Source organism: Tamandua tetradactyla, chromosome 17 (assembly GCF_023851605.1).
Source record: "Tamandua tetradactyla isolate mTamTet1 chromosome 17, mTamTet1.pri, whole genome shotgun sequence".
In the NCBI taxonomy this organism is placed as follows: domain Eukaryota; kingdom Metazoa; phylum Chordata; class Mammalia; order Pilosa; family Myrmecophagidae; genus Tamandua; species Tamandua tetradactyla.
The window spans coordinates 43765382-43791097 of NC_135343.1; the positions used below are offsets into that span (position 1 = coordinate 43765382).

Here is a 25716-nt window from a genome sequence, read left to right on the forward strand (position 1 = left end):
TTTTGGACAAAATAAACCTATCTTCCTTTGATCTCATGAGTAGGTGATGTTCTAAAATACAATGTCCTCCTTACCCCTGTATTCTGATTTACCTTAGTCCAGACCCCATGGGCTTCCTTCTTACCTCTAATTGAAGCCTGATTTCTTTCTCATTTTCTTTAGCAGTTGTTATATGTGGCAGTGCTGACCTTCAGAACTGCAGAACTCCAACTCTGAGCCTTAGGTGACACACAGATACCCAAAGTTCCAGGGAAATACAGGTTATATGTATAACCTCTCAAAATCTAGAAATAGCAATTATAGCTCCGGACTAAATGTGATTGCTCTAAGAGTTTACAATCTACCCGCTGCCTAGATTTTGACAGCTGGTCCCTGTGTATATTCCTTGAGAGATTGATTGAATGGACAGAAGGCCTTAGTGAAAAATGGCCCTCTTCCGAACATATGGGGATGAGGGAAGAAAGCTGGGGTGAGCCCCCTCCCATGCCTTTGATCTCTTCCTGAAGGAGGGTGGGTTTAGGAGGAGGCGGGGCAGGCTTAGGGGATCGAGTGGACTAGGGTGGGAGCATCAGGAGAGACCGGCGGACCTGCGGCGGACCAGTGGGCCTGGGCGGGGGCGGGGGCGGGGGCGGGGCGGGCGGAGCGCGCAGACGCGTGCCGGGCCTGGCTGATTGGGGCGCGGCGGGCCGGCTGTGGCGTTCGGGGAGACCATGGTGTGCAGGGCTGCGGAGCTCCTCTCGTCCCTTCTGGGATTGTACCTGCTGCTCTGCAGCTTGGGGTGCCCCGGGAGCGCAGAGCTGCGGGCCCCGCCGGATAAGATAGGTAGGCGAGCAGGGGCGGGCGCGGAAGGAGGTGCTGGGGCGCGCCTCGCGCCGGACGGCTGCAGTGTGGGGCACCCAGGCCAGGCAGCTGCGACGCGGGGCCGAGTCCTCCGCGCGGCTCACTCGCCTTCCCATTCGCGCTTCAGGGGCCGCTTTAGGTCCCCCAGAGACGAGATCGTGCCTTCGCGGGCGTGGGGATATGTCCACTGGAGGAACGGGCGGTGAAGTAGCGACTGGGACGGCCGAGGGGCCGCCAAACGTTGTTGCAGCTCTTATCTCGGAGGCGTGGGGCTCCCGGGAGGCCCAGGCGCCTGTCGCAGCCTTCCCTTGCGCCACCTTTGGGGGACAATCTTCTGGTCGGTCCTGGAGCCGTGGGCCTCTCCTGCGCTGCGATGACAGGCGCACGCAGACACAGCACCAGAGCAGTGCAATGCAAACAAGCTGACCCTACCTGTTTCTTCTCTTTATAGGCTGGGATCCCTTCCCCCCTCTCTGCTTTGCTGAGGTCTCCCTGCGCTCAGAGATGCCTGACTTGCACAATTCCTTTGCCCAGAGAACCTGTTCGCTTTCTAGTTTTGTCTTCTTGGTGTTTTGCTCCCTGATTTTTTTTTTTTTTTTGAATCGTTAGCCTACGTACATTAATGAAATAGACCAAATTAGGCAAAAATGGAGGCCCGTTTATTTAAGATACGTTCTGGCTAGGCCCACCGCTTTTTTTCCATGAAATGGGCAGAAAGAAGGGTCTGCAGGCCCATCGATGCCCCATCGATAGCAAGGACTATGAGAATCTTTGGTCATTTGACAAAGGAAAGGTCTGGTTAATGCCTATCTGTAAATTAATCTCCTACCACTTTTGTCTGGGGCTATGCCTGACAGGATTTACAGAGTGCTGTTTTCACTGCAATTCCATGCCACCTTGGTCTCCCCACCCAGATTTCCCAAAGTTGTTGGTAATATCCTTAAGTAAACCGTTAAGGATTTCTGATCAGCTTTTCAAAAACAAGTCATAACCCACATAATTGATGAGAAGGAAAGAAACGCTTACCTTTTTTTCCCCTTTGTAGCGATTATTGGAGCTGGAATTGGTGGCACTTCAGCAGCCTATTATCTACGGCAGAAATTTGGAAAAGATGTGAAGATTGACCTGTTTGAAAGAGGAGAGGTGGGGGGCCGTTTGGCCACCATGAATGTGCAGGGGCAAGAGTATGAGGCAGGAGGTTCTGTCATCCATCCTTTAAATCTGCACATGAAGCGTTTTGTCAAGGACCTGGGTATGTAATTTTGGTCTGAGTTGCTGAGCTGATCTCTGTGTGACTATCCATGGATATTATTATCGGACGGGGAAGTGAAACTTTTCTACCTTGCTAATCGTCTCTTAGAGAGAAGTTGGTACAATTGTTTTCCACACCTTCCTGCTAGCAGTCGGTACTGCCGCTGTCTTGTAATGGGACACTGGTCATCTGTATCATCAGTTATCTGGAATTACAGCCATGGGGCAGGGTGGGGGTAGCTGCTGTCAATTCTTGAACTTCGGAGTTTGTGCTGAAGAATCAAGTAATGTTTTGGAGCTAGCAGGAATTTGACTTTTATTTTGTAGTTGAGGAGATGAGGCCCAGAGCTTAATGTCACATGACTACGAGTACAGACAGGTATCCACAACCTGGGCCATTTGCTTCCCTCCGAGGAGAGGAGCTGGACAGGTTGTGGGGGAAAGACTAGCAGGCCTCTGCAGGCCCCCCTTTTTTTTCAGGAACTCCATCTTGTGTAATTTTGGCCACCTCCCAGTTATGTGAAATATCCAGTTATGCAAAATAAGGTTCCTGCAAAAATGGGTGTACCTCCTTTCCCTTCATTGTCTTCGGATCCCTTATAAATGCTTCCTGGGCCTCCATTTCCCTCTGTGTGGGCAAACCTGTGCCAGGAGCAATTTGTGCTGCGATGATACACGTCTGTCTGACATTTTGGTTTTTTCATTGAATTCAGTTAGTACTGTGGCCTTTCCTTTATTTATTTATTTATTAAAAAAATTTTTTTAAACATAACAAACACGAACATTCTTACCATATGATCATTCCATTCTTGATAATCAATAACTCGCAATATCATCACCTAGTTATATATTCATTCATTTCTATACCCCTTATCACTCCCTTTCATTAATCACTAGCCTTTCAATCTACTAAATTTAACATTTGTTCCCCCTGTTATTTATTTATTTTTAAACCGTATGTTCTGCTCATCTGTCCATACTGTAGATCAAAGGAGCATCAGATGCAAGGTTTTCACTATCACATAGTCACATTGCGAAAGCTTTATCATTATACAATCATCTTCAAGAAACATGGCTACTGGAACACAGCTCTACATTTTCAGGCAGTTCCCTCCAGTCTCTCCAATACACCTTAACTAAAAAGGTGATATCTATATAATGCATAAGAATAACCTCCAGGATAACCTCTCGACTCTGTTTGAAGTCTCTCAGCCATTGACACTTCATTTTGTCTCATTTCTTTCTTCCCACTTTTGGTCTAGAAAGTTTTCTCATTTTCTTGATGCCGAATACCAGCTCATTCTAAGGTTTCTGTCCCACGTTGCCAGGGAGATTTACACCCCTGGGAGTCATGTCCCACGTAGAGAGGGGGAGGGCAGTGAATTTGCTTGGAGGTGTAAGCTTTTCTTTTGACTTTTTGGTCCTTTTAGGTTGCTCTGTCTGCATGATCATCAGATCCCTCTTCTAGAGAATCTGCTTGCGGACAGTGTAGTTTACTACACTGTTGTAAAAGTAAAGCTCTCTAATGTGTCTCCTGGGAACTGGGGGAAGCCCTGAGTTTACTCACTTCTGAGTGTCCTCTGGTTACTTCAGATTATCTTTACCTTGATCCGCACAGAAACCACTGACTTATCTATTTTTCTCTGTTTTTGCAGGTCTCTCTGCTGCTCAGGGCTCTGATGGCCTAATGGGGGTGTATAATGGAGAGAGACTGGTGTTTGAGGAGAGCCGCTGGTTTATAATTAACATGATTAAGTTAGTTTGGCACTATGGACTTCAATTCCTCCGTATGCACATGTGGGTAGAGGACGTATTAGATAAATTCATGAGGTAATTCTTTCTTTTCCATTTAACCTAAAAGTCTTCAGTTTGATGAGCTCTAGGAATTACAGTTTCTTGGAACTGTTTTCTATATAACTGCAAGATTGTTAGGCAAAATTTTTTGTATACAATTTGCAGACCATTTATCCTCTTGGAAATTGAAAGGGTAGTTTATTTTTGCTTCTGAAAATAAATTTTTCAGCTGCTTATTTAGTGTTATGAGACACTCTCTAAATACTTTACAAATATTAACTCCTCGAGTCCCCATGACAGCTCTCTCACATAGGTATCATAGTAGCTTCTTTTTCCAGATGAGAAAGGTGAGGTATAGAGAGGTTTTTAGTGTGCCAACTCACCCGAGTAGTAAATGGTGGAGCTGGAGTTTGCTCCCAGGCAGCCTCGGCTCAGAATCTCCTGCCTGCATTCTGCTGGCATTGTGTGGTGAATGAGGTAATGAGTAAAGAGCTTGTGGAAAGGATCAGAAAACTTAAATGGACTTTGCTAGTGATGCAGTGTTTCTGTGAGCCAGCAGGCTGAAGGAGAGTATCAGATCTGTCCCCCAAGAATTTAAAATAAAGTGTTAAATTCAAGCACTGTCTTGTGTAATGAGAATACAGGTACCTCTTTTTCTTCTTTATGTTTTTCTGTATTTTCAAAATTTTCTTTGCATATAAATTTGCAGTGCTTTAGTTATCAGGAAAAATAAGACAGCTAGTTGTATTTTGAAAGTTACAACCTATTTCTCTTAAGACTGTTGGCATGTGCTAATTTTTATTCTGGTTTACTATTTTAGGAGCTGGAAAAGTTCAGCTTGTAAATGCTAGTGATCGTTCATTACTATGACTATTGCAACATAATAAAATAATTGTTAAAAAGGTAAAATAATGTGTCATATATCCAGAGCAGCATAACCACACCCTGATTTCTATAATGTATGATAGTTAGAAATTTCTTTCTATTTAATAACATCCTTAGGCCAATTCCTTGAATGCCTTTTCTCTGGCTACATTAAGTCCACCTACAATGCTTGTTAGTTTTGAGGATTCATTTTTTCATTCATTCGTTCACCAAATGTTTATTGGGTGCCTATTACATGCCACGCACTATTCTAGGTCCTGTGGATAGGGGAACATATGCCTGCTTCCAAGAATATATATTCTAGTGGTTAGTCAGGCAACAGACAATTAACTAAGAAAATATATGGAATTTGCACAGAGATAGCTGATCACTTTTTAAAAACAGCTTTATTGAAATGTAATTCACATGGCATTAAATTTATCCTTTTAAAATGTGTAATGCATGGTTGGTTTTTTTAATTTGAAAATACTTGCAACTTACAGAGCATTACAAAAATAATACAAACCCCGTACAGATAACTCCACCATACAGATACCTAAATCCACCACTTTTAAGATTTTGCCACATTTGCCATATCATTCTATCTATGCATCATTCTATCAGTCTATCTATCCATCCATCCATTTGTCTGTCTGTCTGCCTGTCTGTCCATTTTCTGAACATCTGAATGTAAGTTGCATACATCAGGCTCCTTGAACCCTTGATATGGCCACAAGCATTTCCTAAGAACATGGGTATTCACTTAAGTGTCCACCTTAGGTACAGTTACCAAGTTCAAGGAATTCAGCATCGATATAAAGCTTACAGTCTGTATTTCAGTTTTGTTCCTTTGTCCCAGTAATGTCCCTTTGACTATTTCTCCTCCCTTGCTAGATTCCATCCGGGATCATGTATTGCCTTTCTTGTCATTGTCTCTTTAGTTGCTCTTTTTTTTTTTTTAATTATGGGAACAGATATGCAACGTAAACTTAACTGTTTCAACCACTCCCAAACATACCATTCAGTGAGATTAATCACATTCACTGTGTTGTACTCTCACCACCTTCTATTACTAAAACTTTCCCATCTCCCCAAACACAAATCTTACATGCATTTTGCATTAACTCCCCATTCCCGTTATCTCCTGAAACCTGGCAACCTATACTCTAATTTCTGCCTCTGTGAGCTTGCATATTCTCCAATATTTTCTTTGTAGTTACCAGGGGGCTTAAATTTGACATCCTCAATCTGTAACACTCTCATTGCTTTGATAACAACTTAACTTCGATTGTATACCCAAACTATGTTCCTCTATTCCTACATCCCCTAAGCTTTATGTAGTTCTTGTCACAAATTATGTATTTATTCATTGTGAGTCCAAGACCACTGATTTCTTATTACATTTTATGCATTTGCCTTTTAGATCTTGTAGGCAAAGTCGAATTATGAACTAAAAATACAATAGTTCTTGCGTTTATATTTACCGCAGTCATTATCCTTACTGGTGATTTTTATTTCTTCACTTGGCTTTGATGTATTATCTATTGTCTTTTCATTTCAATCTTCAGAACTCTCTTTAGCATCTCTTTTGGAGCTGGTGTAGTAGTGACAAAGTCTCTCAGCTTTTGTTTCTCTGGGAATGTCTTAATTTCTCCCTCATTTTTGAAGACAGTTTTGCTGGATATAAAATTCTTGGTTGAAAGTGATTTGCTTTTAGCACTTTAAATATGTCATCACACTGACTTCTTGCCTCCATAGCTTCTGGTGAGAAATCAGCAGTTATCTTATTGAGTCTCCTTTGTTCATTATATGTTGCTTCCTTCTGGTGGCCTTACATCTATATCTTTGGTATTTAACAGTTGGATTATAAAATGCCATGGCATGAGTCTATTTGCATTTATCCTTTTTGGAGTTTGTTGAGTATTTTCAGTGTACAAATTCATGTCTTTCATTAAGTTTCAGAAGTTCAACCATTTCTTTGATTAATCTCTTTGATTATATATTGGTCTGCTTGATGATATCTCACAGGTTCCTCAGCCTCTTTTCACTTATCATTTTTTTTTCTTTCTACTCCTCAGACTGAATGATTTCATTTGTCTTATCTTTAAGTTCACTGATTCTTTCTTCTCGCTGCTCCAATCTGCTGTTGGATCCCTCTAGGGAATTTTAAGTTTCTATTACTGTGGTCTTCAGCTCTGCTTGGTTCCCTTTCATAATTTCCATCTCTCTATTGGTAGGCTCTTTATTTTCATTTATCAGTTTTTTGATTTCCTGTTGTTCCTTAGCTCTTTGTGCATATTTAGGACCACTTTTTTTTTTTTTTTACATTTGGTTGATATGTCTTTTATTTGTTTATTTTTTAATTAATTAAAAAAATTTTTTTTAAATACCAAAAAATACCAAACCAACGCAAACATTCTAACTTTTGATCATTTTATTTGACATATATAATCAGTAATTCACAATATCATCATATAGTTGCATATTCATCATCATGATCATTGCTTGGAACATTTGCATCTATTCAGAAAAAGAAATAGAAAGAAAACAGAAAAAAATTCATACATACCATACCTCCCACCCCTCCTCCTCACCAATCATCAGCATTTCAATCTAAATTTATTTTAACATTTGTTCCCCCTATTATTCATCTTTATTCCATATGTTTTACTCATCTGTTGATAAAGTAGATAAAAAGAGCATCAGACACAAGGTTTTCACAATCACACAGTGACATTGTGAAAGCTGTATCATTATACAGTCATCTTCAAGAAACAAGGCTACTGGAACACAGCTCTACATTTTCAGGCAATTCCCTCCAGCCTCCACTACATCTTGACTAACAAGGTGGTATCTATTTAATGCATAAGAATAACCTCCAGGATAACCTCCAGACTCTGGAATCTCTCAGTCATTGACACTTTATTTTGTTTCATTTTACTCTTCCCCCTTTTGGTCAAGAAGGTTTTCTCAATCCCCTAATGCTGAGTCTCAGTTCATTCTAGGGGTTTTCTCAGTCCCTTGATGTTGAGTCTCAGCTCATTCCAGGATTTCTGTCCCACGTTGCCAGGAAGATAGGACCACTTTTTAAGAATCTTTTTCTAGAATGTCCCAGGTCTGATCCTCTTCACTGATAGTTTCTAGTGCTTTAATCTCTTTTGCCCAGATTATTGTTTCTTTGTATGTTTTGTAATCATTTGTTGAAACCTGGACATTTTAATATTTTAATGTGTTATTGAAATTTAGACTCTGAAGCATCTGTTCCTTAAGTTTGTATCTGCTAGCTCTGTTATAACAGAGCTTTCCTTGAATGCTAGGAGTTAACAACAACAACAAAAAAAAACAGGACAAAAATAAAACACCTTTCTCCATCTTTACATATTGACCTGTGTGAGTGTTCTTCACAGCATAGCCATATCATGAGTTTAGAAAATAGCTCCAGGCCAAAGTGTAGGGCATCCCTGGACCTTTCTGTATGTGCATCTTGTCTTGGACATGTGTGTTTGGCTCCTGGGATTCCCCCTTATACAGTTCTGGATGTGCCTTTGATTCTCTAGGAAATGGTTTCCTCACAGTTCTGGGCATGTCTTGTATGTCCTACAGCTACAAATCCCTTGCCCCAGACAGCCACTTGACTGTCTCCATGGCTTTGTGTGGTAGAGCTCTGTGAGCTGCCTTCTCCATGCAGGGGAAGTTCTAGGACAGCAAGCCCCTTAGGCCATCTCTGGACAGATTGGGCTAGATATACTGGCTCCCGGTAAGTGTACAAGGGTTACACTGCTCCTTCTGGAACTGGGCTGGGGATCCTTACTTGGAGTGTATCCGACTCCATGCTCAACCTGTGAAGGTTTGTGTATGTGTGTGTGTGTGGGTGGGGGGGGTAGGGTCAGGGTCCAAGGCCAGCAGTACACTATGAGATCCTACCATTTTTAAGTGGACCCTAATGCTTTTAAGAGGCCTTTTTCTTTATTCAGAGTGCGTTCTGTTACTCCAGTCCTTTAACTCTTTTCTGGAGCTTAGAGAAAGATGTTTATTCAAAGCTTCTGTGGGAGAATGAACCCCTGAAGCTTCTCACTTAGCCATTTGATCCTTTGCCCAGTTTTAAATTGGAATTTCTGTCTTTTTATTATTGACATATATTTTAGGTACAAGTTCCTTATCAGATGGATGTTTTGCAAATATTTTCTCCCATTCTGTGATTATATTTTCACTTTGATAGAATCATTTGATGCATAAGTTTTTAACATTGACAAAGTGCAATTTATCTGATATATTTTTTTGTTGTTGTTGCTCATGCTTTTGCTATCATACCTAAGAATCTTTTGCCAAATCCAAGATCGTGAAGATTTGCCTCCGTGTTTTCCCCTGTGAGTTTTATAGGTTTTACTCTTATATTTTGGTCTTTGATCCTATTTGAGTTAAAATTTGTTTATAATGTAAGATAAGGGGATACTTTCATTCTTTTGCATGTGAATACCCAGTTGACCTAGCAGTATTTGTTGAAACGATTGTTCTTTCCTCATTAATGGTTTTGGCACCCTGTTGAAAATCATAGATAGATGGGTTTATTTTTGTACTTTCAGTTCTATTCCATTGATCTTATGTTTATATTTGTGCCAGCACAAAGAAGTCAGCAGGGTTTCTGATAGGTATTGCATTGATAGGTACGGCATTGAATCTCTAGATCATTTTTGGGAGTATTGCAATCTTAACAACATTAAATCTTCTGATCCATGATGCTGTGTTGCTTTGTTTTGGAAACTAAGTGATGTACATGATTTATTGACTTCTATGTGCTTTTCTTGACTCAGTGATAAAATGAAAATGCAAGTTTCACCTAGAAAGCTGCGAAACTGGTATGTTGCCGAGTTTCAGAAACTGAATGATATACCAGTTTCGCAGCTTTCTAGGTGAAGTTAAAACACCACAAGGCTTGTTGTTATTAACTGAGGTTTGGCCACATTTCTCAAATCAACTCTCTTTGACTTGCTGCAAGTCTTTGATTAATTTCCAGATATATGTTGTCAAAAGTTGATGTTGATGAGTTTTGCCAGTGCTCTTGTTGCTTTTATGGATGAACAGATTTTCAGAAGTATTTACTCTTCCGTTCTTGAATTGCTTCACCTCCCTTACTTTGCTGACTCTTCCTCCTCTTGCTCTCCTGGATCTTTCTACCTCAGCTGCTCTGGCCTCACTATTCCTTGAACATGCCAGGCATGTTTGTGTTATAGGTCTGTGTCCTGCTCTAACCTCCACATGAGCTTTCTGCCAGCTATCTGCAGGGCTTGTGACCCCAGTTCCTTCAGGGTTTTGCATAGATGTCCCCTTTGCAATGAGCCTTTCCTGTTCATTTGCTTATTTTTTGGACCGTCTTATTTAGAATTGCAACCCTGCCAATCCCATGTAGTCTCAATCTTCTTTCTCTGATTTATTCTTCTCATTAGTACTTTTTGCCCTCTAGTCTGCTATACAACTTACATGCACTTATTTATTTTGTATTGTTTCCTTCCACTAGACCATAAGCTACACGAAAGCAGGGATTTTTAGAATCTATTGTGTTGTCATTCTTATGTCTAGCCCCTGGAACAATTCCTGGCACAAAGTAGGTGTTCCATAAATTTATCTTTGAATGAATGAATGAATAGAGTACCTTGGCATTCTAATTATATCTAATTTATTTCTTATCTAGTTGAAAAAGAAAAAGATTAATAGCAATGTGAATAGCGAAATACTAGTTACTTACATGTTTGACTTTTTAGTAGTATTTATTCTAATGCAACTGTATTGTAAAATAATTATAATGGTCAGTGATTATATAGTGTATATTGTATATTTCATACTTTAGGAAGCCTTTACTTGGGAGGTTTGCTTGAGTGGGGTTGAGGGCCAAGTGGGAGGTGATGAGGAATAAGGTTTTTTATAGCATCATATGTTATTTAATTGGCTACTATTTTGTCATGCTTAACATTAACAATAGATCACTCTTCATTTTATGAGATATCCATTTTATGAGATTTTATTTTTCTAAGGAACTTGGTGTTGTCATTTTACTTTTCCCAGTCTCCTAATGACTGGAAGGAAGCCAGATGACATGTTGGAAGGACTTATATTAAGTTTCTCAGTTTTGGCACGGATATGTAATCATGTTTCTCAGAAACTTCATTCAATATTTTGTATACTCTACTATTAGTCTGTAGTTAATATTGATAGGTATATAACATTTCCCCTTGCTTTCTATGAAAATATAGTTTATTTTGAATTAAAAAATGATGTAAAACTCTCCTCCCATGATTACAGTGTAGCTCTATCTTTTTATGGCAGTCTGTTTTTCCTTTGTTTTTTAAACTTATCAGTGCCTTGTCACCTGTCCCTAAATGTAAGCTCCTTGAGGGAACGGATCCATGTCCTTTTCATCTTGTACCAACTGCAACTTTATGTATTGAATTACTGCATGAAGTAATTTATATGAATATGGTTTTAAATCCATAAAGTGTTAGAGAAGAGTCAGGTGATGTTTGATAAAAAAACAAGTGATACAGTATTATCTAAGTGCTGAATGAACAGCAAGGGTGTTAAGCTTGATGAGACTTTTGAATGTGATGTCATTGCTGTGGACTGGGAAGTTGGGCATGGCTTGGCAGAGTGGTGGGATTTAAGCTCCTCAGAAGGAAGAGGTGCAGGTGACCTGTGGTTAGATATGGGAAGGGCATTCCAATTGGAGGGCAGAGCTTTGCAATGTGGGGAGACAATATGCAAAACACATTTACAATATTAGGTGTGTTCAAGTGGAGAGTTTTGAGTAGGAGTGTGGGGGAGGGCAGAGGGATCAAGTTGGGCGTGAGACTTCTACTTGACATACGAATTTTAGACAAATCCTTTTATTGTTTTTCCTTTGTTTCATTATCTGGTTTTAGAACAGAGAAGTTAGACCTGATGAGTTTGGCTTTAAAATTCCACGATTCTTTCTTTAAATGTCACATTAAATGATTGAGACTTTATTTTGTAAGCAACAGTAAGCGAGAAGCTTTTTGAGTCAGTGAATGAAAGATAAAAGAGATATTTTAGGGTTTTAGGGAGATTCATACATGTTTCAAAGGAAAAGAAACTAGAAGCAGATTTATCAGTTATTCATTTCAATAGTTTGAATATAAATCCTGGCTAAGATCAGGGAAATGAGAATGGAGTAACAAGAGACATGTTAGGAAGATTGACAGGATTTTCTGCTGATTACCTTGAGTGAAGAAAGTATAACGGAGACATAAAACAAATTTAAGCTTTGAACCTAAATGAACTGAGAATGACATGCAGAATGTAAGATGTAGCCAGTTAATTTTGACTGGGTTGGTGGTTGATGGAGAGGATTGGGCTTGGTGGAAATAGAAAATTTGGTTGTAGACATGTCTAAGTGCTATTAAAGGCTATTAAAAAGTGCTAATGAAGATGAATGAGAATAGAATGTACCCACTACTTTGAAAGTGCTCCAGTGATGACACTAATGTAGAAAAGAAAGAGAGTATACTAAGAATGATACATTTCTATCTAATATCATTTCTATCTAATATCATTGATTCATATGTCCCTGTTTCCCTTTTCCACCTCCCAACCCCCTCCATCTTGTTTGGTGTTTAATAGCCATGTCTCTTCTTTTCAAAAGGATCTACCGCTACCAATCTCATGACTATGCCTTCAGTAGTGTAGAGAAGTTACTGCATGCTCTAGGAGGGAACGATTTCCTTGGAATGCTCAACCGAACCCTTCTTGAAACCCTGCAGAAAGCAGGCTTCTCTGAGAAATTCCTCAATGAAATTGTTGTTCCTGTCATGAGGGTCAATTATGGCCAAAGCACGAACATCAATGGCTTTGTGGGTAAGCCAGGGCTCAGAACTGTAGTGGACGTTAGTTCACAAAGGGGTTTCCCTGATCCTGTTGTGGTTCCTGACTTTAGATCACGAGTTGCAGAAAGCTACCTTTTTTTTGTGAAACCTCAAAAACTGTTGACAAAATTACATGTCAGTATGCATTTTTATGGGAAGAGGGTCCTTAGTTTTCATTACTTCAATGGTTCTGAACTGGGGTAGGTTTTGCCCCCAGGAAGCATTTGGCAATGGCTGTAGAAATTTGGAACAAAACTCCTGGAGCAAACTCACCTAATTGGAGAGGAAGAGTGGGTAGAGGGCTTATTATAAAATTAAAACATGTTTTTTGGTTGTTACACTGTGGTTGGGTGGTGGGGTGGGTGCTACTGGCAAATGTCAATAGTGCACAGGTTGAGAAACCCTGCCTTAGATTCTCAAAGAGAAAGTTAATCCTCAGAAAGTTAAGAGCCATTAATTCTGAGGTTCGTGTTTAGATACTGTTTGGCTGCCCCACAACAATGAGCTAATGGAAATATAAGTGAAACTTATTCAAAATCAGATTATCTTGGGGTGAAGATCATTCTTATTATGACTGGTAGCATATGATGCAGCCGACATGGACTATTTAATAAAAAATCATAAGTGACTGTATTTTTTGAATCTTGGTAATACTTTTTGTTGTACCAGAGTGATTTTGTACTCCTTTGTGACTCTAAGCAATATTGTTCCAATATTGGATGTGGCGCAGACTTCATGGGTGTGCAACCTATGCAGTCACACAGGACCCTGTGCTTAGAATGCTCCCATCCTTGGTTTGATGCTCTGCTGCCATTATCTTAAAATTTTAAATTTTTGAACAAGGGGTCTGCATTTTCATTTGTACTGGGCCCCTTAAATTATATAGCCCGTCCTGACTGGATGGTGGTTTTTCATTAAAATGCTAAACAGGCCAACTTGCATTTGGCCAGATATCTAGGAGCAGAACTCAACTCACTTAATTGGGAAGGGAGAGGAGGTAGTGGGCCTTTTACAAAGTCAGAGTTAAAACACAATTTTTCTTCCCATTATAGGGGCAGTGTCACTGGCTAGTGCCGAATCTGGCCTTTGGGCAGTAGAAGGTGGTAATAAACTTGTTTGCTCAGGGCTCCTTCAGGCATCCAAAAGCAACCTTATATCTGGCTCAGTAATGTACGTAGAGGAGAAAATAAGGACCAAGCAGACAGGTGAGCTTTAACTTCTGTTAATCCTGATTTCCTGTAAAGAATATGTTTGCTTAGGGAGGAAAAACCTCTCTTCTGTCATCTCTCAGTTCCAAATAATGGAATTTTAAATGGTTTATTTTGTGCCATGTAGAAACATTCCCAAATGTGCTCTAGTACAGTAGCATGACTCTTTGGATTTAAAAAATAATTTCATCCTCAGAAGTGAAAATTACATATTCTGTACTTACTGACAAGGCATTATTTTCATTCTGAATAGGAAATTGACCTCTGTGTAATAAAAATGCAAGGAACAATTATCTTAAGGGGTAATAGCCATTTAATTCCTTATAATTATAGAGAAACCATTTAAAAGATATAAAATTACTTGGGGGAGGTACAAAATATAGTATGTTAGAAACACTAAAGAAATTATGCTTCCTTATTTCTTCCAGGAGGTCCCACAAAGATGTATGAAGTGGTCTACCAAGCTGGATCTGAGACTTATTCAGACTTCTATGACATCGTCTTGGTGGCCACTCCATTGAATCGAAAAATGTCCAACATAACCTTTCTCAATTTTGATCCTCCAATTGAGGAGTTCCACCAATACTACCAACATATAGTGACAACCTTGGTTAAGGGGCAATTGAATACATCAATTTTTAGCAATAGAGCCATAGATAACTTTGGCCTCACTGCAGTCTTAACCACTGATAATCCAGATTTGTTCATTAATAGCATTGGGATTGTGTCCCCTGTAAAAGAACAGGCTAATCCTGAACCATCAACAGATGAGACACATGTTTGGAAAATCTTTTCCCAAGAAACTCTTACTAAAGGGCAAATTTTAAAGCTCTTTTTGTCCTATGATTATGCTGTGACAAAGCCATGGCTTGCATATCCTCACTATAAGCCTCCAGAGAAATGCCCCTCTATCATACTTCACGATCGACTTTATTACCTCAATGGCATCGAGTGTGCTGCAAGTGCCATGGAAATGAGTGCCATTGCAGCCCACAACGCTGCTCTTCTTGCCTTTCACCGCTGGAATGGGCACATGGACATGATTGACCAAGAGGGCTTATATGAGAAACTTAAAACTGAACTATGAAGTAGCATGATCACATTTCCTTTCTAAGTTCCAAATGGAGTACCACTGGCAGAAAAGAACAAAACCTGAGGAGAGATGACTTTGAATCCAGTATTTTGCCATTATCATTGTTTAACAAAAGTAACCCATCCCCGTGGGTCATGAGAAAATACAAAGTTCTAATTAAGTATGATGGTGTAACTATTGCACTTAACTCATCTCCAATATTTAAATGTTCTTTCAATATCCATTAGCAGTGTTCCCCAAACTAGTGATTATAAGAATCACCTGGAGTTTGCTAAACATATGGATTCTCAAGCTCCTCTCTTGGAGATTCTGATTCAGGTCTGGGTATGGGGCCTTGGATTTTGAAGGCCTTAAGAGTATTTTAAACTGAACACTTGAGGAAGAATGATTGTCTAGAAATACCTCTTTGTTGGACACTAGTACATTTACACTTTTCAGCTTGATGTGGTCTTTGTTTAGATCATAACTACTTTGGGAGCTGGTATCTTATGCCTGGATTTAGTAATTTATACCTTTTATTCTTCATAGTAATGTGCCTGTGCCTAAAATGGTGACTTTCAGAATGTTTTGTCTGTCAAGTTTTATTAGGTGTGAAAATAAGAAGTCTTAGTAGTACCTCTTTAAGATGCCATTCAAAAATCTCAAGTAATAATTGGTATTCTTTAATCAAATCCTTACTTGAGGAGCTTTTAAAACTGTCAGTCCCCCATCACCAGAGTCAGATTTAGTGAATTTGGAATGGGGCCTTGGCATTGTAGTTTTTGAGTTCATGAGATGAATCTAATGTGCAGCCAGAGTTGAATTGCTGATGTGGGGGTTTAAGATTACCTACAAAGGGTTTTTAGTGCCTTAAAAGACCTAAGAAACCCAGTCAATTATCAAAGCACATCCATTTTCCAAGTGATTTCTCTGTGAGAACTCGAGTGGTAATCGTGATGGTAATTAGCATTGACAGTCTCACTGTTGAGGCAACTTAGAATGGTTGGTATTCGAATAGGATAGTTATTGACACCAAATTTGACCAAATCCAGCATAATGTTGTTTAAATGCTTCTAAATTTACTGTGTCGAAAAGTTAATTGCTGAAATCTTGCTTTAAGGTAGTGGTTTTCAACCTTGGCTGTACACTGGAATTACCTGCAGGACTTTTACACTTCGCAGGTGATACTGATATGCGGGCAAATTTGGGAATCAGTTCTATACATCCTGTACAAAGATCACAAATTATCTCTATAGGCGCTAGTAGGAAAGGACAAGCATAAGCTTGTGGATTCTAACACTCACTGCAACCAAGTTAACATACACTGTTAGTTGAAAAAAACCCAAAACTTTCAGCAAGTTGTGACACTAGGGTACTTTAGCAAAATGGTGTAAGAGTTCATAGTAAAAGTGGTCCCTTTCCTTAGTACACTTGGGAATATTAATATGCTGATAAAACTGCCAGAATATATTGTTTGATATAGAGGCAGGAATTTAAACTCATGGTTTGTCAAAAGGTCACTGTTTTCTAATTTTATTCTTAACAAGTTAAGAGTCCCATTTTTTTCTTTAGTGATTTTCATGAAGTGTGTAGACAATGTAATTTAGTATTATGTCTATGCCACAATAGTGAATATTAAGAAAATAGTTAAGATAATTTTTAATTTCTATCACTTGTAGACTTGTTTTGCAGTGGGATATATTTTTACCTTATAAGAATACCAATTCAATGTTAATGGTGTTATTTCAAACCTATGCTGTTCAAATATTCCAGCAGAGCACCTGAAATTGCTTTCTCAAAAACAAAAACAGGTATCAACAGCAGACATTTATTAGATAAATTTAATGCAACCACAGTATTAAAGAATTTTTAAATTGGAAGAAATATACTCTTAAGTGCCTGCTACCACAGACCACTCTAGTCATCTTTTTAGAGAAGAGACTGGTAAAAATTACACAGGAGCTGACTGAAAACCAGCTGTATTATCAGTGGTTCTCCAACTTGAGCTTGCATCAGCTAATGAGGATTTCTCAAAACAGACCACTGGACCCCATCCCCAGAACCTGTCTCAATAGAACTGGAGTGGGACACAAAAAATTACATTTCTATGACATTTCTAGGTAATGCTGCTGGTGTAGGAACCACACTTAGAGAATCACTGTTCCACAGTTCAGCTCTTTAACACTGTAAAAACTGTGAGCTTATCAATATCCATGAAGATTCAGTTTTAAAAAGCTGCTGAAGAAGAATGGAAAAATAAAAAGGTACTGGACTTCACACCAACTCTTGTTATTGTGATTAGGTTTGATCCCTCTACGTTTTTGCTGTAAAAATTTTCTATAAATAGGAAATACCATTTTAAAGATAGATAATAAGCCACTCACTGTGTTCTGTTTACAAGTACCTTTCATACTCATCTGTGTATACGTATACTCCATTCTCTACAGTTTTAAAATGACTCAAGAATTACAGTGTTTTTACCAGATGACAAAAGAATAGGCCCAAGCATTTGCTTCATAGGTTGCTAAAGATTAAGTTTATAAAACAACCATCTGTAATATATCTTTCATCTGAGCTTGTGAGCTATAAACTACAGTTCATGAACTTTGTGACTACAACGGGCAGCGACCTCACTACCCTTCTCTACTCCATAAAGAACAAAAAACAATACACTGCAACATTTTTCTCTGGAATCTTATTTGTATTCTTGTATTCAAAAATTTTTCCCACTTACTGGTCACATTAAAAATAAACAACTACATCATTACTTCCTGTGTTTTACTTCTGTAGAACTATACTTGTTACTGTTCTAAGTTTTTGAAAATTGCAGTTAATATTTCAGAAGAAACTCAGATGCCATGTTTCATATTTAACAAGATTTTTCCATTTTAATGCAGAAAATCTCTAAATCAGTTTCAAATTACAAGCATCAGGAAAAGTCTGTTAGAAACAATCAGAATAAAAGCTAATATTCTATTTTATATTCAAAGCACTTGAGAAAGCATTTTTGACAATTACAAAAGTTTAACAAAAATGTTAATATTAAGAATGTACAAGACCCAATTATTATATCACAGTAAAAAAAGGCCTTTTGGGGAGGGGACACGTGGAAGCAATCGATTTCTCTGCTGAACATAACCATTACTTATACTCGTTCCAAGGCTTCTAACATGATGATACTATTTCCTCGTATTACCTAAGAAAGAAAAGTAAATGTGAAAAGAATACAATTCATTTAATAGACATATCAATGGACATTAAAGATTTTTCACCAAATCATTAATGTTTTTTTCAATATTACATGCCAGCTCTTCTTAAACCATAGGGACATCACATAATTCAAGTAAAGTCATTTAATCATGACATGAAACTACCCTGCCCTTTCTAGGTGAGATACACACCTTCTAGATCGAAGGATAACTAATTACTTTTTGAGATCATATGCCAAGTCTCCACTGACTCAATTTACTTTCTAAAGTGCAGGGTTCATGGATAAGTTAATGGGAAATACAGTATATGGTATAACAGGTATGTGAGTTTCGGGTTGTCCTAAATATCCATTTAGGGAATAAACAGGATGGAAGCTACTTAAAGTAGACTTTATGAAGATGGTATTTTAGTGGGGTCTTGAAAGCTGGATAGAATTTTGACAGAAAGATAAGAAATTACAAAATGGAGGAAAAAACAAAGTATAAGGGGATAAAGGAAAGTCTAATTTGAATACAGTTAAAGGTACAAGAAAGGAAGTAGGAAGAAAAGATAATTGCCATTCAATTTTAGAAGGCTTTTTAGAAAGTAACTAGAAAGGTAATACGAGTAATATGTTTGAACGACACCACAAAACTAACAACAAATCAGTTTCACCCTTGGGGGAATTATAGTCATATATGCTGACAACAGCATATATGAATTTGAATGGGAAAGCTTAGAAGGAGGAAGTTATAGAGGAAGGCCCTAGGAGCACAGTTCTTGACACAGATATTCCATAAATGAAAATAAGCAAAAATATTTATGAGGGTATAGGTCAAATAGCTAGTAACAGTTCAAGGGGGGAAGAAAAATAATTGAAAATGGAAGGCTACGGGACTGAAAATAAGAGGTCTATGATGGACTGTAGATCACAATGAAACCACAGATCAGATCAAGTAGGAGTTGGAAAGGTGAAAAGATGGAAGAGGGAAAGATAGGAAATGGAAGTATTCTGAATAATAACTTAAATGATTTATACAAACATCCCAATGACTAAAACAATGATTTATACAAACACCCCAATGACTAAAATAGCAGCAGACACACAGAGGGCTCAGGAAATTCATATTAATTTGATAAACAAATGTTAACTTGCATGATTATAGCACGGACAGACTAGAAAGGAAGAGGACAAGTGGCAGAGTGCCTGTTTTAGGCCTGGCAGACAATAATAGGAAAGAGTATAGTGAAAAGGTGGCAATAATTAAAGAGGAGCTTTAAAAGAGAAGAATGTCCTGAAAATGACAATGGAGACTGAAAGAGATTATAGACTCTTATTCTTATAAATTAGGAATGGAAACCTGGAAAGCTAAGCTACATGGTTACCTAGTCACCAAGATTTTCTTGGCTTCTTAGAACAGTCGATGAACCCCACATCTCACTGATCAAAGTATTAAAAATAACCAGCCTTTCTTCCTAGGTCCCCCCTAAATTTGTCTACCTCTGGCACTTTCCCTGGGAGTGGGGAGGTGGTAGTGGTAGTGGTAGTGGAGAGAGGTTATTTCAGATAACTAAGGCTTTCATATGGGGGCCTTTTCTTTTCAGCATTAAAAAACAAACTAAAACTTTGCCATTTTCATCAACAAAAGGCTCTACACATTTCTTTGCCTTCTCATATAACACAGAAAATAAGGCCAGTTGGCCAACACCTATGCCTTGCAGTGCTATTTCTCTCTTGATATTGTGTCAGAAGCCCAATTCTCCAAAACCGGAATCATCAGGTCCAGATTTTCATATTGCTCTTTTGTTGTACTTCAATGTTTAATAGGAATATGAACTGCCAGAATCTAAAATGGAGCTGCAGAAGCACAAACTTAGCAAGAAATCCTGAAATATGCAGCATCATAAAATATGGAATTTTTAATATTTTTAGGAGTACCTTGGGGTGGAGTGGAATTTAAGGAAATAAGACAAAGGTGATGTCACCGACAACTCTGGGGATGTCTCAGAAGAGCATAGCTGAGTGTTATCACTAGGTAACTATCTAGCAGACAGATCTCCCAAACAAACCATCCCCCGTCAGACACACAAATTCTTAATGCTATTTGTAATATAATTGTATTAAGGACTTTTAGTGGACAATGAAATAATGAGCCAGTGTAACTGTCTCCTTTGTCAAACAACTTCTAAAAAAAAACCCAAACCAAATGAAATGATAATAAAATTATAACATTTCCCTTCTTCAAGTCAAAGTTACCTCCTGTTCATGCGTTTTCTTTCGAATTTCTTAATTATTTATTTTTTGGATGGGTGGGCGGGCTAGGAATTGAACCTGGGTCTCAGCATGGCAGGTGAGAATTCTACCACTGAACTACCTATGTACCCTAGAATTTCTCTTTATTAAAGAACTGACATCATTATTTCATTTTCAAGGAAGGTGATGGCTCAGCTGCAGCAATTACTGTCTGCTAATATCAACCTTATTTATTTTCTGGCCAAACAAACATTAGAGGTGGAATAGTAGACTGTTTGATAAAGTATGTAGGTGCTTGTTACTTCATTGACTTGGTATGGCATTGCTTATAACCAGTTTCTATGTAAAGAAAATTAAGCCAAGCAAAGTTTAGGGGAAAAATTGCCAAAAGGATCTATGAACGTCTATGTATTTAAGTGGAGGTCCTTTTTAATCCTTTTAGCAACTAAATGCTGTTGAGATAAAAACTAAAAACCGAATTCATTTTCTATTAGAACAAACATATACTAATTTGTAAAAAGGGCTAGAGGGAAAACTTGGGGTATTTATAAATGTTTTTTGTTTTTCCTGTAGTTTTACTCATTCTCAATAGAAGCCCACAGGAGAATGTTCTCAAAGGCAGATACTGTAAGCACGTGAAACTTAGAGGGGAAGTCTGATGTCTTTTAACAACAACAAAAAAACACCCATTAGAGTTACACTTTCAATTGTTCTGGGGTGGAGTCTAGGCATTATTATTATTTCTAAAACTCTTCAGTGCTCTCTCTGAATCAGTGATTAATTTAGCTTTCCATTAGAATCATCTGGGGGAATTTAATAAAACACAAAACTAACCCTATGCTGTATCTTAGACTATCTGATTCCAAAATGCAACTAAAATCAAGACCAACTGGGCCTCTGTATACAATGAAGCTCAAACATTTTCAACAGCTTTGTAGCCCAAGAACCTTAGAGGTTCTGTACGGTTGAGACTATACCTACAGGTACTGGGATATTGTTGCAGCTGATTAACAGCCATGTATTAAAGTAAAAGGGAGATGCAAAGTCTAATCTTGCCTTTTCTGGGGATTACTAATTCCATGATAATCTGTTAATCTACGAATTTGACAGAGCGAAGTTATTACATATTCCAAAAGAAAAATGAAATCTCTTAAAAGAGAAAGCTATTAGCTTTACTTACCACCATTCCAATATTGTTCTGTTGTCCACTAGTTGCCATCTCCACACATTCATCAATCACAAGATTCATAAAGGGATCAAATCCTCGCAATATCCCTTGGACATGTCTGCCACCATTTAACTTCACTATAAAAAGGCAAAAGGAAGTTTAACAAAACTGATCATTAACTATTAGCCAGTTATTAAAAACTGGGTGAGATGAAACACAGGTATTTTAGATGCATTAAAAATCTCAGTATCATTACTATATGCCATGAACTGTGCTAAGCATTTCAAATTTACTTGCACATTTAAACTCGAATCCTATGAAGTAGTAGTGTCGTTACTTACCAAGAGGGAACTGAAGCAGAGAAGTTTTAAGTAACTGGTTCAAGGTTATATAACTACTGTGTGGTAGAGGTGAGATTCAAACTGAAGTCAGCCTGCCTCTAAAGCCCATGGTTTTAACTCCTATATGCTTCAAGTACTAAATATATATAGGTACAATTTTTTGTAAAGCTGAACAAATCTGTTTTTCCTACATATTCCCAAGAAACAGAATAAATGCTCCTTGACTAAATCCTCTTTAGCTTATCTAAAGGAAAAAGGTTGATAAATTTCCAAATATCACGACGCCAGAAAATCTCGTTAATTTAGTCAGGAGGACTTACATGAAATAATGAAAGTCTGAAATGCTATTATATTAAGTATTAGAAATTAGGTAAATACATTGTCTAGTTTGGATTTTGAATAATCTGCTTAATGGATGTAAATGAGAGATTCTGTGTGCTTTAATTTTTTATAGTTGTTCTGAATACTACACACTGCCTAGTCACCACTAAAAAGCAATAGTTAAAAAAAAAGAACTTACACGATAACTTCTTGTCCATAAATCTGAAAAAAGGAAAAGGCAAAAATTATATAACTGATTTAAACAACTAAGCATAAATAAGTACAGACCTGGATATAGTTAATATAATTTACACAATAGGAATAATGAAACTCTTGTTCAATGCTGACCTAATTTTCAAAGGGTGCATTTTACAGCCACAACAGAAAAACAAAGATTTAGCTACATCCTGACTACTCCAAAACTAAACCATAAGTGTGATGACATCAGAAGGTGGCCCAATCATATCTAATTCAACAGGTATTTTATCATTTTACAGATGGAAAACTGAGGCTTAATAGAAGTTAACTGTCCAAAGTTGTACAGCACCTGAGTGAGAACAGATAATTTAGTTTCACTGAAAAGAAGAGGCTACTCAAATACTAGCGTGTGTAAGAACAGATGATCCCCTTAATGCTGGATTTCAGATAAAGGGGCTTGAATGCTGGGTTAAGGAGTCTGGAGTGGACCACACTCTACCGCAGTGAGGAGTTATAAAGCAGAGCCAATCATTGGCAAAATTAAAGAGATGAGAGGGTTAATTCCGTTAGACCAGGTTATCTCCACCTTGGCATGATAAACATTTGAAGTTAGGCAATTTTTGTTGTAGGTGCTGTCCTATGCACAGCAGGGTGTTTAGCAGCATCCCTGGCCTTTGTCTTCTAGATGTGAGAGGCGCAGATACTGCCCCTCCCCATTCCTCAGAGGGGAACCACTGAGTTAATGCTAAATTCGAGGGTCTAAGGATGGTATTGTGGGAAAGCAAAGGAGGACAAAATTTTAGACATTTTGGACGTAGATCTGAAAGGATTCCACAACTCACTAATCTAGGGATAAGAAGAGGAAGGTATCAAAACTAATTTCAAACTCTGAAATTCTCAAATAATGTCTATTTAGAACCAGAGAGAAAACCTGATTACATGTAGATTTAACATGGTAATGATAAAAAAGAATTACCATTTCACCAGCCTCTAATGAATCTAGGAATACTCACAAGATTTTAGTAGCTAAACAACAGAAAAAAATTAGATAAGAATTTTTGTGACAATTTCTATTATTCCTAATAAGGCTTATGACTTAAGTCTTTAAAACATTCAATATAAATGGATACAGATTTCAAAAGAAAATCGCTTTGATAAGAACATACATTTAAGAGCACAATCACCGAATATCAACTCTTCCTTAAGTATGACTTATTTAAGGGGCTGGTAATGATACAATACACAGGGCAGATCCACATGGCTGTCCCACAAAAGCTGATCCCTGGATCCCAACCCCTTGCGCAGTCTGTTACAGGCAGAACTCTCGCACCACGAAGTATAAACAAGATGTAAACTCAGGAGACAGGAAACATGTTAAGTTCACTCAAGAAGTGTGAGGAGATTAAGGCTTTAAACGGAGTCCTGTCTAAAGTAGGGGAATCCTACTTAGAGTTCTGTTTCATTTTACTGAGTGCAGAAATAAAACAATACAATTAGTTTTTTGCTGATTAGAAAAATGAATGTTCTGACACAACTCTGATGATCTGAGCAAGACAACACATGACATTCAAATTTAACTTAAGTACAAAACGACGGGAAAAAGGAATGGAATATCTGAGTAAATGCTCAAAGAAACAGCTACAAACACTCTAGGATTAAAGTGGCTTTTAACGCCTCATTCCCTATCAAACACTTCCATTCCAGCCGCCCTTAGTTTCTTAGAGAGTTACCCCTCCAGTCATCTTATTCGGAATATGCTAAACAAAATGTTCAACAAAGGATGGCATTTGAGGTCCTCCGTAACGAGGGAAAGCGTGGGGAGGAATGGGGCCGAGAGCTTGGTGTTCAGGGAGGTAATTCGGCAGAAGAGAGGCCCCTTCGCCTTATGCTGTTCACGACAAAACGCGAAGGGCGCGCGGTCTTGCTCCCGGAGGCCTCAGATCGGAATGAGAGATGAGAATGAAGGCAGCCCATGCCCAGTAGGCCTACGCACGCCGGGGACCACTGACGGAAAACGGAGAGGGAAGTCTACCGGACTGGGCGTACGCAACTTACACGTACTTACTTTTTCAACTCTGGCGGATGAGCTTTGCTCATGGCGTCTACTCCGCAGGTTCAATGCTGCCTCGAGTTGGTATTCGCGGCCGCCCTCTCGTTCCCGCGATCGGTCCAGCGTCCTGCGTCTGACGCAGGCGATACCCTTAGCCAATCCAGTGTCGGGAGTGCTCACATTTTACCTCGCGATACTTAGCGAAAGCCCAAACGCGTTTGTCAGGACCGACTTTCCGGTTGCGACAGCAGCGATTGGCCAGCGCAGGAGGGTGGGGCTTCGAGGAGCCTTCGTCAATTCCCTTTCCTTTTTTTGTAAAGTGGAGGTTGCCGGTGTTTCTGGTTTCTGAGCTAACCGCCAATCTCTTATCCCTGTGGGCCGCATCATTTTTCATTTATGCCGAATGAAAATAAGCCCTGGCGAGTTGCTCCACTATTTTCTTGGCACTCACTAAACACACACACACCTAACATAGCATCACGTCAGGCCCAGGGTTCCATAACACGAGTCATCACTTCACCAGAAGAGAGTAGGTGACCGGGCTTCAGTCTCTCAAGAGCTTGAATCTAGAACACCAAAGTATATTCTCGACCGGCTGCAATTCTTGTAATAGTCATTGACTATTACAAGACTATTACAATGACTTTTACGCTGTAGTCATTGGTAGAACTTCACAACGTACTATCCCCCCTACATATATAAAACGAGGTCCAGCACCCATAAGATCTCTAATATGAGATACTGATTTTCCATATCAAATGCACAAGTATGAAGTATGTTCCCCGCCTCGTTCCTGGTTGTAAGTTACCCCAGAATAAGAGACTCCACATTTATGAATCTAACAAAATAGAGATTATAGACGACTTGGGCCAAACAGAAAAGGGTTCCTTTGTATTTTAAATATCTTGGTGATTCTAAATGAGGGGTGGGTCTACAAAATTAAATTCATTCCTAATGTTCAGGAATGGCTCTATTTAAATACCAAACATAGATACAAACTCAGTTTGTACCCTTTTGGTTCTCAAAATTCTGGAGGTTGAATTTCTAAGATTGGGGCTCTGTACCTTTTCCACCTGTTGCTGTTTGTGGTTAACTGTCGACATGGATACTGAGTTTTTTTTTCTTTTTTCTTAGCCTCAAAGTTTCTTTTTTTATTTTTTATAATTATGGAGTTTAAGTCATTGTGCCAACCTCCCCTGGAAGTTTTTCCCATTTACAATGAACAGTCCTGCACCCGTATCGTAATACATAGTGAACACCATTCTTCTGGACATCTTAAGAAACTTATCTCA

The 25716-nt window shown here is 38.6% G+C and overlaps 2 protein-coding genes across 3 annotated transcripts; one reads left to right on the forward strand and one right to left on the reverse strand.

The window, feature by feature from the left end:
* The first annotated feature begins 644 nt into the window (after positions 1 to 644).
* Positions 645 to 18008, forward strand: PCYOX1 (prenylcysteine oxidase 1). The gene is made up of 6 exons (XM_077134490.1): positions 645 to 822; positions 1886 to 2092; positions 3747 to 3921; positions 12404 to 12615; positions 13676 to 13828; positions 14260 to 18008. Exons 1-6 carry the CDS (start codon positions 711 to 713, stop codon positions 14916 to 14918), a joined length of 1518 nt encoding a protein of 505 aa, XP_076990605.1. The 5' UTR covers positions 645 to 710; the 3' UTR covers positions 14919 to 18008.
* SNRPG (small nuclear ribonucleoprotein polypeptide G) lies at positions 17908 to 24573 on the reverse strand. Of its 2 annotated transcripts, XM_077134491.1 has the most exons (4): positions 24440 to 24573; positions 22376 to 22398; positions 21527 to 21651; positions 17908 to 18099 (listed from the first exon to the last, which is right to left on the reverse strand). In XM_077134491.1, exons 1-4 carry the CDS (start codon positions 24469 to 24471, stop codon positions 18049 to 18051), a joined length of 231 nt encoding a protein of 76 aa, XP_076990606.1. In that variant the 5' UTR covers positions 24472 to 24573; the 3' UTR covers positions 17908 to 18048. The 2 variants fall into 2 exon arrangements, with proteins under 2 accessions (XP_076990606.1, XP_076990607.1); XM_077134492.1 differs by lacking the exon at positions 22376 to 22398 and having other exon boundaries at positions 24440 to 24551.
* Between the last annotated feature and the right edge of the window lie 1143 nt (positions 24574 to 25716).

Excerpts from the sequence above, each read along its gene's own strand:
- SNRPG (XM_077134491.1), bottom strand. The coding sequence starts at position 24,471 with ATGAGCAAAGCTCATCCGCCAGAGTTGAAAAA. Across the intron at positions 21,652-22,375 it reads TATGGACAAGAAGTTATCGT|TGAAGTTAAATGGTGGCAGA; the intron begins GTAAGTTCTTTT and ends GCCTTTTTATAG. Across the intron at positions 18,100-21,526 it reads AGAACAATATTGGAATGGTG|GTAATACGAGGAAATAGTAT; the intron begins GTAAGTAAAGCT and ends TTTCTTTCTTAG.
- PCYOX1 (XM_077134490.1), top strand. The coding sequence starts at position 711 with ATGGTGTGCAGGGCTGCGGAGCTCCTCTCGTCCCTTCTGGGATTGTAC. Across the intron at positions 3,922-12,403 it reads GTATTAGATAAATTCATGAG|GATCTACCGCTACCAATCTC; the intron begins GTAATTCTTTCT and ends TCTTTTCAAAAG. Across the intron at positions 12,616-13,675 it reads GAACATCAATGGCTTTGTGG|GGGCAGTGTCACTGGCTAGT; the intron begins GTAAGCCAGGGC and ends TTCCCATTATAG.